Source organism: Paramormyrops kingsleyae, chromosome 10 (assembly GCF_048594095.1).
Source record: "Paramormyrops kingsleyae isolate MSU_618 chromosome 10, PKINGS_0.4, whole genome shotgun sequence".
In the NCBI taxonomy this organism is placed as follows: domain Eukaryota; kingdom Metazoa; phylum Chordata; class Actinopteri; order Osteoglossiformes; family Mormyridae; genus Paramormyrops; species Paramormyrops kingsleyae.
In genome coordinates, this window is record NC_132806.1 from 6,121,869 (window position 1) to 6,140,393 (window position 18,525).

The 18,525-nt window shown below is 42.6% G+C and overlaps 2 protein-coding genes across 2 annotated transcripts; one reads left to right on the forward strand and one right to left on the reverse strand.

Moving 5' to 3' along the window:
• Nucleotides 1-4,846: 4,846 nt before the first annotated feature.
• Nucleotides 4,847-6,470, forward strand: LOC140593245 (uncharacterized). Its single transcript, XM_072717197.1, has 3 exons — nt 4,847-5,002; nt 5,391-5,646; nt 5,965-6,470. The coding sequence occupies exons 2-3, from the start codon at nt 5,463-5,465 to the stop codon at nt 6,042-6,044; spliced, it is 264 nt and encodes an 87-aa protein (XP_072573298.1). The 5' UTR covers nt 4,847-5,002; nt 5,391-5,462; the 3' UTR covers nt 6,045-6,470.
• A 2,900-nt stretch (nt 6,471-9,370) lies between these two features.
• On the reverse strand, nt 9,371-16,974 carry cldn7a (claudin 7a). The gene is made up of 4 exons (XM_023796547.2): nt 16,389-16,974; nt 11,565-11,729; nt 11,197-11,281; nt 9,371-10,638 (listed from the first exon to the last, which is right to left on the reverse strand). The coding sequence occupies exons 1-4, from the start codon at nt 16,609-16,611 to the stop codon at nt 10,476-10,478; spliced, it is 636 nt and encodes a 211-aa protein (XP_023652315.1). The 5' UTR covers nt 16,612-16,974; the 3' UTR covers nt 9,371-10,475.
• Nucleotides 16,975-18,525: the final 1,551 nt, after the last annotated feature.

The window sequence follows — 18,525 nt, forward strand, 5'->3', positions numbered from 1 at the left end:
ATTCCACTATTTTCATTACAGGGAGACTTATAAAATTCTTATATAAATTCACATGAAAAATACCAGTACTACAGCTTTATTCATACTGTAGCGCTGGCATGGCCCGCGTGCAGTTGTAAATAGCCCTTGTTGTATTGTTGTTGTTAATGTGTCACGCTCCGATCGTACCGCTCCTCCTGTTAACCACGCCCCCTCGTTAACCACGTGTGGAATCTCCATGTTACCAGCTATTCCTAATCCTGTCTGATTAAGTTTCTGTATTTAAGTGCTTCCTTGTGAGTCTTTTGCCAGTCCTGTCATTGAAGTTTAGTGATGTTGCTCCCTGCTTTGCCCCGTGTGCTGTTCTCCTTATTTAATCCCGCAATGTTAATGGTTGTATTTCCCTATTGTTGCGCGTATGTTTGCCCGTGTCTTGTGTGTACCCGGTCCGATCCTCGCGTGTATTTAGCTTGCGTAAATCTCCCACCGTGTGTACACCTTACAGGTCGGTGTCTGTCAACCTTGTGTGATTGGTTCAGTGCTTGTTGCCTGTTGCAGTCCATTTAAGGACTGCTAATAAAGAGCATGTTTTCTCTGGCAAGCAAGTCTCCATGTCTCTCTCTGCTCCTGCGATGCCTCGGTCGGCCTGGTGCCACACTGGTGCCAGAAGTGGGATCCTGCGAACCATCACGTTGGCGCAGCTGGAGCAGGCACTGATCACCATCATCTGGCAAGCTTGCTCCAGCTTGGTGGATCTTGAGGCGGCAGAGAAACGATGGCACCCCACAGGAGACACAAAGCTCATCTGCTGGTGCTGCAGGAGAAGAGGGCACCGGGCTCGGCACTGCCCAGAAGCCAGGAAAAGGAGGCACCCTCCGCTCCATCCAGGACACACCGGACCGGACAGCACGCCCTGAAGCCGCTCCTGCTCACCCGCCAAAACCTCGGCAGAGACGACGTCGGCGACCGAGAAGGGCGGGCACCACAGCAGACTCCAGCCGCTCACCAGCTGTCAAGGGCTCACCATTTTTCAACGATGAGAAGCCACGATGTGACTCCGGCTGCGAGCACAACAAGCGGAGGCAGCGGGCGGAGGCAGCTTGTTCGGAGCATTTAAAATGCATGGCACAGCTGGGAGGCCCAGCTAGCTGAAGAGCGCCAGGAGCGCAGGACGAGCAGCAGGAGCGGGACCATCAAGACCGGGAGCGGCTTCGGGAGGCCGTGGAGCAGGAGCGGCAGAAGCTGGAGCAGCTGCGCGGTGACTTGGCCAGCTGGGAGGCTGAGGCAGTGGAGGCAGCGCTGTGAGGCCGCGAGACGGTGCAGCTCAGCCAGAAGGAGGCGTGTGGCAACTTGGCGGCCCAGCTGACTGAGAAACACCATGGACTGCAAGAGGCAGAGGTCACACTGCATGGCTGGGAGGAGGCTTACCGTGCTCTGGAGGCCTAGGACTTTCGCACTGAATTATAATCTTTCATTTGACTGTGACTAAGGTAGAAAGAAAATCAGTGTTTCTTCTTGACTGGATTCAGTACTAATGCAAATGGAAGCACATCAGAGGCATATCATTGTTTTCTGAGAGAAATGCATGGCATCATTGTGTTACAAGCAGTATATATCTGACAATAAGCCATCTGTGCATATGCCCGGAAGGTCATGGGTTTGAATCCCTTGGGAAGCAGAGTAAAATCTCACACAAAACAAATAAAGGTCAGTCCTGATATCTACCAGCAGAGCTCAGTGACCTGTGACATTATTTGCTTTTTCCAGCCACACAATTCTGTAAGCTCAGTGAGGTAGAGACCATTGATGGTCTGGTGTCTGATCTGACAATGATTCAAAAATTTGTCAAATTCACGTGGCAGCAAGTAACGGTTATAGAGTTGTGTTACTATATGCGCAACATAACATTTTCTTTACAAGTCATTGCAGCAAAAAAGATAAACAGATAGACTGGGTGCAGTGTGTGGCTCAGTGGGTTAAGCCTATGTGACTGTGATCGGAAGGTTTTTGGTTCATCTGTGGGTCCTTGAGCAAGGCCCTTAACCCCCAGCTCTCTGGGTGCTGCACTGGGTTGCTGCCCTTTGCGGTCAGCTTGCTCTCACCTACAGAGAGGAAGTTGGGGGAGGCATAAAGAGAATTTTTCCACAGGGATCAATAAAATATCTATTATTATGATATGTACACTTATTTCTATTGATTTGTTATTGGTACTGTTATGGCTGGGTTTGTTATCCAGTTTTTTCTATTGTAAAATTAGGAAAAGAATTATATCTACGTGGAGCAAGATGTACCTGTAAACATCAGAAGATCACTGTACAACCAGATCGACACCAGAGACTACAGGAAGTTAACAAGTGAACTGCTACTTGTTGCCTTTGGGAGACAGACCCTGATCACACATTCCATAAATGAACAAAAGACAATGAGACTATCAGGCGGGCTCAGCCAGCCAATAAAATGTCTTTTTTAATAGGTTATTTCTAATTATGCTTTTTCACCAGAGCAATGGAATGTGTGTGTACTTTTGACGTGACCTCACTAACGTCTCTAATTCATTTTTGTCCAGAGTTCAAGCACATTTTAAGAGCTGTGTTTGTACATGCAATGTAGTGTAAACAATTAATGCTGAGAAAACTGATTTACTCTCGCTGATTGCTGCATCCAATCCAAATACAAATACAGGCAGTCATCCATTCAAGACACAACGATGGAGACAAACTGGGAAAAAACTTGTCATCTTTAATTTAATTTAGGTATTAATCATTATTGTATGTTATTTAAGTTCAAATATTTAATAGACACAGCATTCCTCCTGCTGAGGGTCACAGTGGCAGTCTACGGACTCCAGCTCCTAATGGGGCATCCATAGATATTTCCATCCCAGGTGGGAGGCCTAATCCCCCCGCATGTCCTCGGTCTCCCACAGGGCTTTTCCCCTGTTGGATGTGCTCAGAACAGCTTCCATTCTTATAAGATGCCTGACCAACCTCCACTTGCTCCAAAGGAGCAGTTGTTCCTCTGCATCTCTTAAACTTCTCACCATGTCAAGGAAATTCAGTCCAGCAACTCTAGAGAGAAACCTCATTTAGGCCACCTTCACCTTCCAGTCATTACCCACATCTCATGACCATAGGTGAGGACAGGGTTGTAGATTGACCAGATTAAACCTCAAGCTTTGTCTCACAACTGATCTCTTGCTTTACCACCATAGCAAAAACCACAGTCGCTGACCCAAACTGTCTGTCAAATGTTTATTACTAGTACTTTTAAATACGGACCTTAATCTTTAGAATATACGTTCTTTTGATTCAAGCTCATTTGTTTATCGTTATTTTTAATATGTAACTTAAAATATGAAAATGATGTTTTGTGAAGAAATACATTTGATTATTTTATTTCAGTATATTCATAATTTTTCACCATTAATTACTAACTAGAGCGTTATTTGTGTATTGAAGTGCCAAAATATTTACTGATGCAGTTTTGCCTTTAAGAGGCTTTTTGGTACAGCAGTATTAGTAGGTATTTTATACAGAATTTTTATTATACAGTGTGAAATAACTTCATTAGTACTGTATTTAACTACACTGAGAATCAGAACCATTTTATTCGCCTTGTAAAAAAAGAACTAGAATTTTTTTTTTTTGGTGGCACGCATATACAATGTAAACATATACTGTCATAAACACACAGATGCACCAAACAATAAATATAATAAAAACAAAGAGAAGAGAAGAAAATAAGAAAACTTGCTATTAGTAACAAAAAACATATAAATAAGGACGTGACAAGACGTGAAATACAGAGCTTGGGGTATGTGCGTATAAACTGGCGGCGCTGATTTGAGTGATTTATAAAAATGCAGTTTTTCCAAGCGCGAATATCTTGTACTACACTTGTATTTTATCTTCACAGTTATTGCATTATTGTTGTTGTTGTTGATTGTACAGTTATACTTTTACAATTACTTTCATAATTATTATTTTTTTCCATAACAGGTGTTCCGGGCAATTTGGTTTCCCTATGTTTCCCCTGTCTATCAAGAAATAATGTTTCCCCTAATATTAAAGCAAAGAGGTATGTGAAATGTCTGAAAATCACTCAGGTACATTATTACATGTGAATACTGTATTGTTATTAGTAGCGAGGCCCAGAGTTGCTGTATACCTGTTTTAACAGGGGGGAACCAAATATCCTGGATGTCAGGAAATAATGTTTCTCCTAATATTTAGGCAAATATGTATGTGCGATGTCTGAAAATCACTCAGGTACATTATTACATGTGAATACAGTAGATCGTCGCGCATAATATAGTCTTATAAGCAATACTATACCGTTTTCATCAAGAAATATGTCTATCCAGCGAATGAAATACTTTAATTTATTATCGGTAAAAACAAAAAACATCGAAAAGGCATGTGATGTTTTAAAATATATGGCTTGTTTACCTCAAGAGCTTCGAGAAAAGACATGAAAATAACAGCGAAACCGTGTACAAATCAGCGCGCGACAGGGGAAACGTAGGGAAACTGAATTGCCCGGAACACCTGTTAACGCAGTAGGGGAAACAGTGGGAATGAGTCAAGGTGTGCCCCACTCTGGACGCACAGTGAAACTACATGCCACAATATGCAAGGAACAAGGAAGTAATTTATATAATAATATTAGACATCGCAGAAGACTTACATGATTACGCAACCATTGGCTATAACGTGTGGAATGAGTTACCATATATTTTCAGTCTATTTTCTATTTTGGATCCTCTCCGGTTTCGCCGGTTTACATTGAAAGATGGCGTCACAGGGGAGTGACTCTTACTACACAATGTCGTGAAATGTCTCCGCCCGTGACTCAGACGCGGAGAAACGCCGGAATTCCCCTCCCCCCTCCTCTCCGCCCTCTCCGCTCACTGGTGCCGCAGCCGCTTCCTTTCCTTTAAGAGGTCCGAGTCAAAACAGAAGCGCAGCGAGTCAGAAAAGCGACACAAGAGATCCTTTCCCACGAACGACAGATCACGTTACAGGTAAAGAAAAAAAATATTTAGGATTAAAAAATATTATGTTTAATTATAACAACATTCCCGGAAACAGGAAACAGCGTGCGGGTGTCACACTGCTCGGGCTAATTATAGTTTGTTGCGTGTAGAGCTCATAACGAACGATTTTATCTCGTTCTAGGATCACGAAATAGTAAAAATGAATGTGTGTATCCATTTTAGCTCTAGCTTTAGAAATGATTAATTAAACTTTAATAATAACAACCAGAAGTGCGTCGATCATTCTTCGACTTTTACTCTGTGGCCTTTCTTTTTTCTTTGTATATTAACCAATGGATTGTATAAATTAGTAATGAATTAAGGTATAGCTCGATTTTGGGCAGAAGTTCGTGTTTTGATGGAAATGCCCTTTCAGGTTCCGTAAAAGAGCGCTGCGCACGCTGCCTTTGCGGGAGCGCGTCGACTAGCACTCGGGCGCCCACGGAAGATGTACGGAGTTCCCGGAATGCCCGACCTCCTGCAACCGGCTGGCCCTTTCCAAGATGGACCGGCCCGGTACGCCCAGGATATGGGAGATAACTACAGTGGGAACCCTTTTAGACACGACTCCCCTCCGGTCAGGCTTCACCGTCGTGCTCCGAAACTGGGTCAGATCGGACGCTCCAAGAAAGGTGAGTGACTGTGCTCAACACGCTCAACAGATAATTTCATTTAGTGCGTTTAGGTAGCTTTTTCCATTTTGCACCTTTGGTGATATTTATCACCTCGTTTGAGTAAGAAAGCTCTTACTTCCGGCGCTGAACAACACATACGCCTACTGTTTCCTTAGCTGAAATCAGTAGGCTAGTAGCTAAATGTCATATGGCTGACAGTTAACTTACATTGTGTTTTTACTGGTTTATTGTGTAACTATTAATCTTGTAAGTCATTCTCAAGTCTATTGTAAGTATTAAGTATATAATCGATGTCCGTTACATCTCTTCCCACAGTGGATATTGAAGATGAAAATTTGGACAACATGCTGAATGCCAGCTGCCACTTCCCGGTGCCGGTTTCACCTGTTGCCTAAACGTCGCCATCTGTGCCAAAGCTAAAAACGCCAAATTTAAAAATATCTATGTTGTTTTATAAGGACATCTTACATTTTCATAGCTTGTTTTTACACAAATTGCACAGCTGCTGATATTTGCTAGATCTTTGTGAATCAGAAGTAAATGTTTTGCTACTGGTACATTGGGCTGAATAAATTGTGATTCTGGGGTCACATATGAGGAATGTGTTGCCCTGCTCCAGCTGCTTTTTTCGGGGGGTGGGATCTGCAGTGCAGGTTATTTATTACCTTATATTAATGTTGGGGTCAAATTGACTCACAGTATAATCCTATTTTAAAACTTAAAACTTTTCAGACTTTTTTCTTCAGCCTGAACTATTGTGAGTTATGTAGGATAATAAACATGTAAATATAAAATAAAGCTTGCCATGTGTTTATCTTTAATGTAACATTTGTTTGCATTATGCATACAAAGATGTAATCTGGGGTTACTTTTCACCAAACAAATGTTACAAGATACCATAATGTTAAATTCTTCATGAGTTACAATTCAACCACTTCACTCGGGTCAGATCTGTAATGTGTAACTTGTGATTGTTGTCCTCGGTTTAGTTAATTTAACAGCAATATCAAAATATATATCAAATGTTGCATTTATACCCCAAATTGATAGCTTTTACTAGATGAAATGAAAAGAAAATATGTTAGTGGAATGAACAATGTATTATGTCATATTAGATTATATTTGTATTCTCCAAATGGGGAATACATCTGGCTTTGGGTCCAGTCTGTTACCGCAGGCGATTATGCTGGTAGGATGATCATTTAAAGAGTTTTTGAAAAATACTTTGCAGGTGTCTAATCGCACCAAGATAATAGCACTTAGCAATGCTGCTAAGTGGCAGCAAAGGGAAGTATGACTGCAGAAGACACTTGACCGTGTGAATGTGGTAACTCAAAAAGTCTTTGATGGATCTTATTCCCACTTCACAAAACAATTATATGGATGAAGACAAATCACACCAAAATTATAGGAGCAGCGCTTGGTGGAAGTAAAGGAAGGAAGGGGGGCTGCAAGAGATACTTGGACTTGTGAACACAGTTCACTCTAAGTCTTTGAAGATTATTTTTAAAACTTCACAGGAACATTATTTAGGTGCTGATTTGGAGCCTATTTCTTTTTGAGACAAATCACAACAAAACTGCCTCATAGTGGTGGTAAATGAAGAGCAGTCTCCGATACAGATCTGGTGAACCTGATTACGTTGAGAGAACACTCTAAAAATGCTGGGTTAATTTTTTTTTTTTACCCAAAGTATGAGTTGAGTCTACAGGGTAATTTTGCTGGGTTATTTTCAGTCCAAGCACCCAGTTCTGACCGAGCATTTCCGTTACTGACCCAAATGCAGGGTTATGTTTTTCCCCAGAATTTGGGTAACTGTACCCTTATTGTCATGGTAACCTATGTTCTCGGACATCATTTAAAAAATAATGGAATCCTTTGGGGACAAGCACCCAAACTCGTGGCATAGACGTAACAAGAAGAGTTGGTCTTTTTAAATTATGTTATAATAATAATTATAATAAAACATTCTTAGAATATTACAATAATACAAATACACTGTTCGGCCAAAAAACCGTCACACTTAAATTTTTTGTTGGACTGCTTTTAGCTTTATGGCGCACATTTGGCATGGCATTGTTTTCACAAGCTTTTGTAACATCTCAACATTTATCTCACAAATCTGCACGTGGTGAAAGGTCAAGTGACTGTATCGCAATGATTATAGTATCAGATGAAAAAGACAGCAGAGTTGGTGGTATGGGCACACTGCTGGTCCCATGTCAATAGCGTGTGGCAGTGATATGTTGTGGAAGAGAGTCATAAAGTCGCATCCTCTCCTGCGACAAGTCAGCCCAGAGCTGCAGTACCTGGCCCTCGTGATCCTGCAGATTGGCACTGGGTCTGAGTTGACGTCCAAGCTCATCCCACACGTTTTATTGGGGAAAGATCAGGGAACCTGGCTGGCCACAGTAGGACCTCAACATGATGCAGGCAGTTCATCGACTCACGAGCCTTGTGTGGACGGGTGTCGTCTTGTTGAAATATTAATGTTCAATACCTGTGTCTGGATGGCAGGTGCAGATGTCGGGTTCTGTAATGTTTGGCGCCCAATATGACAATCCTCCCTTGGTGTGGTCTGTCTTGGATGACCAGAACCTTCATGACGTGTGTGGGTGCCCTCATGTGCCCATTGGTCTGACTGTGACATATGCATGTCCCACATGCTGGGCAGTTGCACGATATGACCAGCCGGCCTCATGCAAACCCACAATGCGACCCCTACCAAACATGATGCAGGCAGTTCATCGACTCACGAGCCTTGTGTGGACGGGTGTCGTCTTGTTGAAATATTAATGTTCAATACCTGTGTCTGGATGGCAGGTGCAGATGTCGGGTTCTGTAATGTTTGGCGCCCAATATGACAATCCTCCCTTGGTGTGGTCTGTCTTGGATGACCAGAACCTTCATGACGTGTGTGGGTGCCCTCATGTGCCCATTGGTCTGACTGTGACATATGCATGTCCCACATGCTGGGCAGTTGCACGATATGACCAGCCGGCCTCATGCAAACCCACAATGCGACCCCTATCAAACTCTGTCAAGTGCTGGTAATGCTGTCTGATGCATCTATGAGGTATCCTCTGTGTCTCGTGACTAGATGTGCCAGCTCCTTGCAAATGGAATCATTTACATACCCATCACTGGTCTGCATGTGTACCAAATCATAACCGAATCAGGCCATTATTTCTGGGTGCTTAATTTTTTTTTTGTAACTTAGTGTATTTTCATCCAGATTTACATCCATTTCTCATGGAGATCTTGTACTAATGACAGGGGTTGAACCACTCTGCAAAGTCTTCTTCAGCAAATCCCAAAGACTTTCAATGGGTTAAGGTCAAGAGTCTGTGGTGGCCAAATCAGGTGTGAAAATGATTCCTCATGCTCCTCAACCACTCTTTCACAATTTGAGCCCCATAAATCTTGGTATTCTTGTTCTGGAATATGTCCATGCCATTAGAGAAGCAAATTCATGATGGATGGAGGGATAACAATAATCAATCCTTTATTGTCCCCATGGGGAAATTCTTTTTATACCTCCCTCAACTTGCTCTTTGTAGAGCAAGCTGTCCATGAAGGGCAGCCACCTGTTGTGGCGCCCAGGGAGCTGGGGGTTAAGGGCCTTGCTCAAGGACCCACAGACATGCTGAGGTTGGGTTTGAACCGGCAACCTTGTGATTGCAGGCACATAGACTTAGCCCACTGAGTCACACACTGGCCATTCTGTAGATTTAGGTACTCAGCTGACTTCACTTTATTGTTGCATAAAGTTGTTCAGCTGTAATAATGATCCAGTCAATGTATAAACATTATTACAATTAATTGCACTTGAGAAAATGTTCATATTAATAATAGCAACTCCACATTTTTTTAAAGAAAAACAATACTTTATTAAAATTGTTTACAAGTTATATCAACTAGAAGAAAATGCAAAAAATGACACATGCAGCCAGGTAGGAGTTTCTCAGTGTAAATTTATCAGAAACAAAAAAATCCGACCCAGGGAATTTCCAGTTGAGCTTCACAAGAAAAGAGTAAGGTTCACAGCATGAGACTAAAACAAAACACACACGGTGTACCCAAAAAAACAGAATCTGACCACCAAGTGAGATAAGGTTGGACTTGCAACCTGGTCAGGCAGGTAAACACGTTTTCTGAGTCTTGGACAAAAATCAGCATGATGAAAATGACCAGACTGTCAAATACCATAAAAAGATTAGGCATATGATGTCCAGTGGAGCGTTTGAAGAATAAGCCATTGGGAATGACGACGACGATGATGAAGATCAGACAAGGGATGGCACTACATTTCTGATGGATTAGGTGCCCCTCTGTATGGTACCATCACAGGGTACTTGAAGGCGGGGGGGGGCGGAGGGGAAGCCTGCCAGATCATATTTAAGGAGGTGCATCCCACAACTCTGTGGCCAAAATTGAAAGGCACTTGTTTTTGTTCTCTTGAATGAAAGACCCCGTATACAATGCCTGTGTCAGTGTAATTCAGAGTGTGTCACACAGATACTGTAGGCACAGGAAAAGGAAAGCATGCAGTAGACAGAGCTGAGGGTATTTCTCTAAGGGGTCTTACTTCTTTCTTTATTCAGAACAACACAATAGAGCAAAGGGGGGAAAAAACTTCAGGTAAGCAAAACCTAAATATTTATTATGAGAAAACTGAAGTATGTCCAAAATACAGTTTTTAATATTCAGAGGTAAGGTAAACTTTCTTTTTTCCTTTTTTTGTTCCTTTGTATTGGCAAGGTAGCTTTTCATGTGGTACCAGGGAGGGGCTGAGGGAAGGAAATGAAGAGGCCATCAGGGGGCGCTCACACATACTCCTTGGTGCTGCTAGGTGGATGGGGGGAGGCTTTGGAGGGGTATTTGGACACCTGCTTGCTCCTGGGACATGATGCGGCCAGCATAGCCCCCCCCAGGATGTCCAGAAAGGAGCCTGCCCAGGCAATGAAGATGGCTGCTCCAAACTCAAACCTCCGGGGGGAGAGAGAGTATGTATTATACATATTACAACATGTATGACGCATTAAAATATACACAAGGCCCTCTGTATAACAATTAATATGGGGCATAGACGAGCTGCAGTGAAATCTAACATACAGTTCCCTGTCATGCTCATTATTCATACCGTCCCTGAAAAACTCAAATAACAACATTGCACTTAGGTAGGATACAGTCCAGTGTTCATCCTACCACACATATACTTCCAAGGATAGGCCACAGATCACCAGAGAGTGCTTAGTACAAGTGGATGGATGGATGGATGGATGGATATGTGATTTTATTTTAATCTACTGACGTGTTAATTCAGGAGGTTTTACACAGCTCAGCAATTTTTATATTTAATTCTTTGAAAAAAGACACACCTTTGGAACCCTAATGAGACTTGAATTTATCAATTATAATTCCTTAATCACTATTCCCCCTGCTGACCCTATAATATTCACTATAACAAAGGTAGATAAGAACCATCTTAAACAAAAATGTGCCTTTATGTGTATAGGTGCAGAACACACAGAATTTCAAACCTACTTTGTGTTGACGGGAGTGAAGGGGTTGTAAAAGGCACGGATGACGTTGTGGGCGAACCAGGAGCACGCGACTATCGCACACAGAGCTGAAGAAGAGGTGCAAAGAAGAGCAGCCATTACTCAGCATGCATGATGACCTGTTTTTTGTCATCTTCTGATCAAAAGATGCAGTCTTTAATTTTACAGTGCTCAATAGTCCCCTTGCAACTTTGAAACAGTTGCAGTCCCTTCACTGACCCCTACAGGACTCGGTTGGTAATATGCCAGCTCTAATAACTTGGTTTATTACACAGGCCTTCATATAGTACTTGCTCTATGTGTTTGTTGAGCATGATCTGCCCACCGCCTGGGGTCCCACTGTGCACTTACCCCCCACCAGCAGGATAATGCCCCCCATCATGGCCACACGTGACTTCCTGACTTTGTCGTCCCCACCGCAGTTGGTGCACTTCATTCCCACGCAGGCCACGCCCAGGCCGGCGATGGAGACGATGATGCCCGCAATCATCAGGGCACGAGTTGCTTGTAGAGCGTCTATAAGATACAAACACTCAGACACATTAATGTAATCATAAGCCTGAAAGCTCTTTTAGGACATTTAGAAGGAATACATCCAAATGACATGCATTTAGAAAAATGGTGTCATCTAGTTCTTAGAGCACTTTGGGTTAAGACTTTTGCTTGAGAGTCCATATCATTTAGTCACTAACAGGAATTAAACCAGTAATGTTTGGATTACAGGCATGGTAGTCTAACCTGCTGAGCTACACACCATCCCCCTATAAAAGGTCCATAAAGATTTGAAAAGACTCTGTACTGTGAAAACATGAATTACACGGCATAAGTGAAAAGGCTGTAATGAGTACATGATGCAGAACAGACGAGCAAATGTTTCATGTATAGGCTGAGCTGCGGTTTATCCTTAAAGTTTACGGGTTTAACACTTTATTGAAAAATGACACCTCAAATTTGAAGATGATAAATGTATTGCTTTTGGACATTGTCACAGGCTTTGTGGCAGAGGAGTTCCACATGTGATTCAGGAAAACCAAGATTGTATTAATAAAATTAAACATAAAATGAGACTGAGGTTCCTTTAACCAACAGAAATTATAGACTAAAATAAAGCACTGCATACATAGTAGTGGCAAGAAAAAGACCAAAGACCACATGTGATCTATGCAAGCCCCCCCCCCCCCCGCTCCCACGCACACACACACAGACCTGTATTCATATCTTTGTGGGGACTGCCCAGTCATTTCTATGAGCAAAACCCTAATTCCACTGATGACAACCATAACCTTACCCAAACAAAAGTCATTTTTGGCATTTTTAGTTTTTTGATTTTTAGTGTTTTATAAAATTGAAAAAAATTGTCCCCACAATATCAAAATAGCACGTTTTATACATTACATTTGGTCCCCATAATGTCACAATGTAATGTATACCTAGACCACCCCCACACACACACACAGTCCAATGAAGCAGCTTGCATTCCTTACCTGAGGAACATGGTTGGTGATCAATCACCATGGCAACACAACGGCACCCACCTCACCATCCTGCCCAGCACTCTGAGTCCCTGTGGCTCCACACACACACTGCTTACTGGCTCTTTTCAAAAGCTAGTTTCACCTAGTTTTTAAACTATGTAATTATTCATTATATCATTACCTGCTTTAGACTTAGCGGTGTAAATAAATCAGCTCGAATTCAAATGAGGAGACAGCTTTACTGGAAGTTCACCCAACAGTCATAAAGGTCTTTTCTGTGAAACTGTCAAGATATTTTAGTGCTGTGCTGCAATAAAAGGAGCAGGGATTCTCCATCTGTCCCTCTGTGAATGAGGCTCAGTTGGGAATGCCATTTCGCCTCTGTCTGGCAAAGCTGGGGCTCTCAGGAAGTCTCCTCGTTTCATTGTGAGCACAGCAGTCGCAAAACCAGTTTGTACCAGTATGTCCCAGCACTCACAAACAAGTCCTCTCAGACAGGACGAAGAAGAGGCGGAAAAAAGGAGGAGGAAAGGGGAAATGATTACCAGCCTCCTTTTTGCATTCATGGAACACAAAAAGCTCTTTAAGTAGACAAGCTACATGGATCCTGTCCAGAATTTCTCGCTTTTTTCCTTTCTGCAAACATTCTTCATTCTTTCAATTCTTTCACCTGCAGTCAGGTGCAGATTAAACCAGTTCCAGCCTCTAAGAGGAAGTGGCCACAGCCATGTGATTTTCTTTACAGCCTCATGGTGGCGAGCGTGGTGGGGATGGGTGGGGGGGGGGGATTTGGGCTGCAGACACCCAAGACCCTTCAGGCTAAAACACAATGTGGACTGTAATGCTCTCACTGAAGTAATGCTCCTTTCTGGGTTTAACAAAGTTCAAGTATCTAATCGCATCCATCTGCATACACATTATTTCAAGAATTTTATATTTCTGGTTTGTTTATTTGTTTTTTTTCCTTCTTTATCTCTTTCACACATTTTGTTTACACAGAAACAGTGGGTAGAGCATACAGCACCAGTCGGGAGATAGAAGTCTGATTCAAACAGATTATGGTTGCTAAATATAGTCTGTTGTGTTTATTTCAGACAGATGCCAAATGATAATCCAATAACACCAAACTGCAGAAAATACCAACATGATAGGAGAATGTGAAATCAATCATCAGTAGGCTCACTGTAACCCAGGATTGCAGAAGCAGTTATGGAAAGATAAATGTGTTTTGCAAATAAAAGAAAGCTAAGTTGATTTCAAACAAAGACAAAACAAAACAAGAATGCACCAGCTGGTCTATCAAATATCAGATGCTCTGAATACTGCTGCAATGAGTAGAAAGAACAACGTTTTATGGACGTCTATAGCCACGAGAATAGTCGGGTCAAGCTGAGAAGGTGCGCACACACAAGGGTGGGAGGCATAGAGGTAGTTCCACAGAAGGACGCAGCGACAGTAGATAGAAAAGTGATCAGTTCATTAATATTCATATATGGTTTTTAATTAGGATTCCAGGTACCTTTATTTTCTCAGCACAACAGCTTGTACAAAGTGACTTAGTGCATAAAATGCATGTTCATCAACAAACAGGGCAGATAAAATCAGGTACATACTTAATTATCAATTATAATTTAAGAAACAAAGGTATCACCTTGTTGTGTCAATTCAACTATCTATAATGCCCAGTTAACAGTTATCCAGTTGACAACAGCAGGAGTTTGTCAAGCTTTAGATATGACCTCGCATAGATAGACTGTTCACAAGGCACTGCTTCCATCAACACTCCTGATAGCCAACAAGTTTGAATTGGAAGCACAGAGGTGCCTCAGGGCTGGGTGTGTAAAAATCTACATGGACAGCATTGCTACAGTGAGATACGTTGGAGGTGAACCATCCCTACAAAAATATCTGTCAGAGACACACAAATTTGCATTTCATTTGATTGGCTGAGACAATGGTTATATATAAAACTAAATCCCATTTCCAAAGACGCAAGGGTGCATGGATGCAGTGAATAGAAATAACATCACTTAATGTCAGTGCTGGCATCAGAGAAAGTGATTTCTCAGCGATTTTGAGAAACAACTGTGAAATATCACAGAAAATATACATTTTTATTGCTATTAATCCATTTCCTTTGAAACTCTTTGTTTTAAAACCATAAAAACGAACGTGTCTTAACAGAGATTGTCATTGTCACATAGTCAGGTAGTGGGAACTGAAAGCTGAAGGAAAACATTAGGTTTGTGGGGACTCTGTGTTCTGCATCAGGTTGCCATTAAACTAAATCTCTGTTATGAGAATATGATATACTGTATCAGCAGGAACATGTGAGGGCGGGGGGCGTCGCCTTAGCAACTGCCCCTTTTGCCCGAACAACTGAAAGGAGCCCTCTATTGAGGTTCTGAGTGCCCCTTTTCGATCACCAACAATAACGCAAATTTTACCAGAGGGGACCCCGCAGTCCTCAAAATTTACCAAAGGAACTTTTTGGGGGGGCATCACGGGGCGTGCCATTAGTGACTAATGGGTTATGTGAGTATCAGACACGTGCTTTAACACACAAGGTAAGGAAGATGCAGGTTTTTTTGCCTCCCGGAGTCCAAATATGAAACTCCGCCTATGCCCCTACCCCATGAAAAGTCTCTGTACGACCCTGAGCATCAGTACGGATAAACGCTGCATGATATTTAAGACAAGTGGGTGTGTAACACGGATAGATGGATGGCATTTATAATACCTATGCACTCACACATCCATCCTATAACCTCATACAGTACTGCGTAGGGTCTCTGGAGCGTTAAACTGCGTTTCCTTGAAAGTGATTGCGGCGGTGCAAAGAGTGCAAAAAGACTTCGAAAAAAAAATCTCAGAGAAATCTTTATGTGAAAATAAACACCAGTTGATAGGCGTAATTAATCCTAAGTAAATCAAACATGAGTTCGCTGGAGTTAATCGCCATTCAGAGATCGAAACGAAAATAGACTACGAACAATGGACACAGTGTATGGAAATACAAAGCGTTTCTAAGGGTAAATATAATCAGATCGAGTGAGGATAATAGGCTTGGGGCTGTATATAGATCAGGGCAACCCAACAATACGCCCCCTTCTGAATCCCCAGCCGTACATACAGGATTCATGCTGGCAGACAATAATCTAGGGCGTTGACTATACAGGTCACCAGCACCCTCATGACGATACATCACATTTTCCTCATAGCCAAAAAGTATACATACCCTGCAGCGAATTATTGTAGAGGGTGTGAAATTGGAGTTAAAACTCGGACAATTTCTCACTAGCAGTGACGCACATCACTCTCCTTTATTAACTTACAACAACTGCGCATATAGCAAAGAACGGAATTATCTTACCAGAACAATCCCATCACGTGAAAATGAGCACCAATTCCAATAGGTCAATCACAACCCGGGTTAAGGTATAGATAGCCAATTACAGATTAGATATCAAGCATTCGTGAACAACTTAGACTTGATAATATGGTGAATTATGTTCAATAAACCGAACCTTAAACTGTTATGTGAAGTCGCTACAAGGGACACATTACATAAAATACAATAAAATAATGAAAAAAAAATGCAAATAAAAGTTCAAGTTGGTAATAAATGTATGTAGCCTAAGTGTGTATAACTACCAAAGCCATGTACAGGCACACTTAAGTGTGACAAAATCAGACTTACTGTCAAGCTGCAGAATGGAGTCGTAAACTTTGCACTGCATCTGTCCGGTGCTCTGGAAGGCGCAGGACATCCACAGCCCCTGGTACATGGCCACAGCCGTGATGATGTTATCTCCGACATAGGCGGACATCTTCCACTGCGGGAGGATGGTGCCCACTATCAGTCCTACGACGCCGATCAGGGACAACGAGAAGCCCAAGAGCTGAATGCCTGAGTTGGCCATGTTTAATTGGAGCGGTACGTCGCGCGTTAAATCTATGTGTATAAAATCAAATTCGGCTGGATTTTATCTTTGGCTTAGAAACAGAAAATTCTTTCGTAGCTTCAGAGGAGCTCACAGACGATCATATATCGCCGAACTTCTTTATGCACCTGTTGCTTCAAAATCAATTTTTTTCTTTGTCTTTTACATTTGCCCCATAAAATTGTGCGAATTATACACGTATCCCTTAATAATGTAGTGAGAAGGTCCTATATAGCCTCCTTTTCCAAGGATACGATGCGCAGAATCACCTACGTCGCACCTTGAATGGACAATGAGATGCTGTTTGAGACGGACGTTTTAAGTGCCCATGTGGAGGGGAGGGGAGGGGGTCTACCTTCTCCCCAATACATTCACAGGGCCCTGACGTCATGTGTTACATCGCACGAGTAGATGTGGTACCTCTCATCTTAAAGTACGTGATATGTTTTTTTTTTTTCATTTTCGAAAAGGACAATTCGTGTCTATTTGTTCGGGAACAAAACGCCTACGCGGCTGCTTTACTTTCCCAGGCCACCTCTGCCACCGATTGAACTGTCACTCTTTCACTGCTGACTTTCTCTCGTTTTCCAGTTCGTTGCTATGAGTTCTAGTCCGTTTCACTGGCCGAGGACGAATTTGTTACCAATTACACCGCCTGAAGCGGTTTGCCTCTGGAGAAGTGGTGTGTCTAGTTACCAATCTGTTTTATTCCCATCACGCTACATCACCAATGGTATGGTTTCACAAATCCCAGTACAATCAGAGTATCATGATTTTTTTTTTCTCCCTTCCCACCCCTAAAAAACAGGACAGGGGCAGATGAACTAGATATATGTTTACAGATGTTCCTTCAACATGCAGAACTGCTATGATGAAGGTAAGGATTATGAAACTATGTCCATAACATATATGGAAACTGCATGGAAATTAATTGTAACAAATTTAATCATAATTCCTTCCTATAACTTTCATTATGGTCCACATCCTGCATTAAGCCTTACTGAATCCTAGCCAGCAGGAGTCCACAGATCTTCATGTGGTATACGAACTGGCTTACATGCGCATATCCTTCTTTCTACTGTGTTATGACTGTTCACATTGTGTTGACAAGCCTGATTGGGGGGGTATGTTTATGCACATTGTTACACTGTGAACAGAGACCCAATTAACTCTGTTGTGTATGCCACCCACAGCTGTTCCGGGATTTTTTGAATAATGCGTTTGAATTCCTTGGAGCAGCATGGCATGAGTTCTGCACGTTTCAGGACATCGTTTGGGTTTATCATGTTGGGTCTGTGAGACACCATGTTCCAGCACCATGCTGGCAGGGGCAATCTCCCAGAACCCCCGAAAAACTGGAGACTGAGGGCCCCCCTGGACCGGAGCATAACAAAGGTTCTATTGTAGCCCAGGAAAATGTCTCAGAGACACAAGGAATTTCAAACACACCGAGCCACTGGGAGATTTTGTTTCAAGAATGTTCCTGCTCACCGCCCAGGTCGCTGCGGGTTACGCGATTTATCGCTCGCTCTCTTTGCCGGCACCAAGACACGGGCCAAGCTGCTGAATCGAGAGAAAGGCCTTCCTCTTTCCGCTGCTGTTCATAAACATGCATTTATCTTCTCACGAGCAATCGCACAATGCTTAAGGGGTCGGGGCGGGAGAGTGGGGGCTGTTAAATTCACCGAAACCTCTCAGACACCTCCAGGCTGCTCTGCAGCGCTTGTCGCTTTTGAACCAACAGGCTCCTTGTGAAGACTGGACTTCTGGGAAGTGCTTGGAAAGCTGCCGAACTGTTACCAATAAAACATGTCACAGCAGCGGCGTCCCTTTGAGAAAGCGCTTGATGCCCCCATGGTGCAGCCGCCCCCTCAGAGCCTTCCCACCACATCC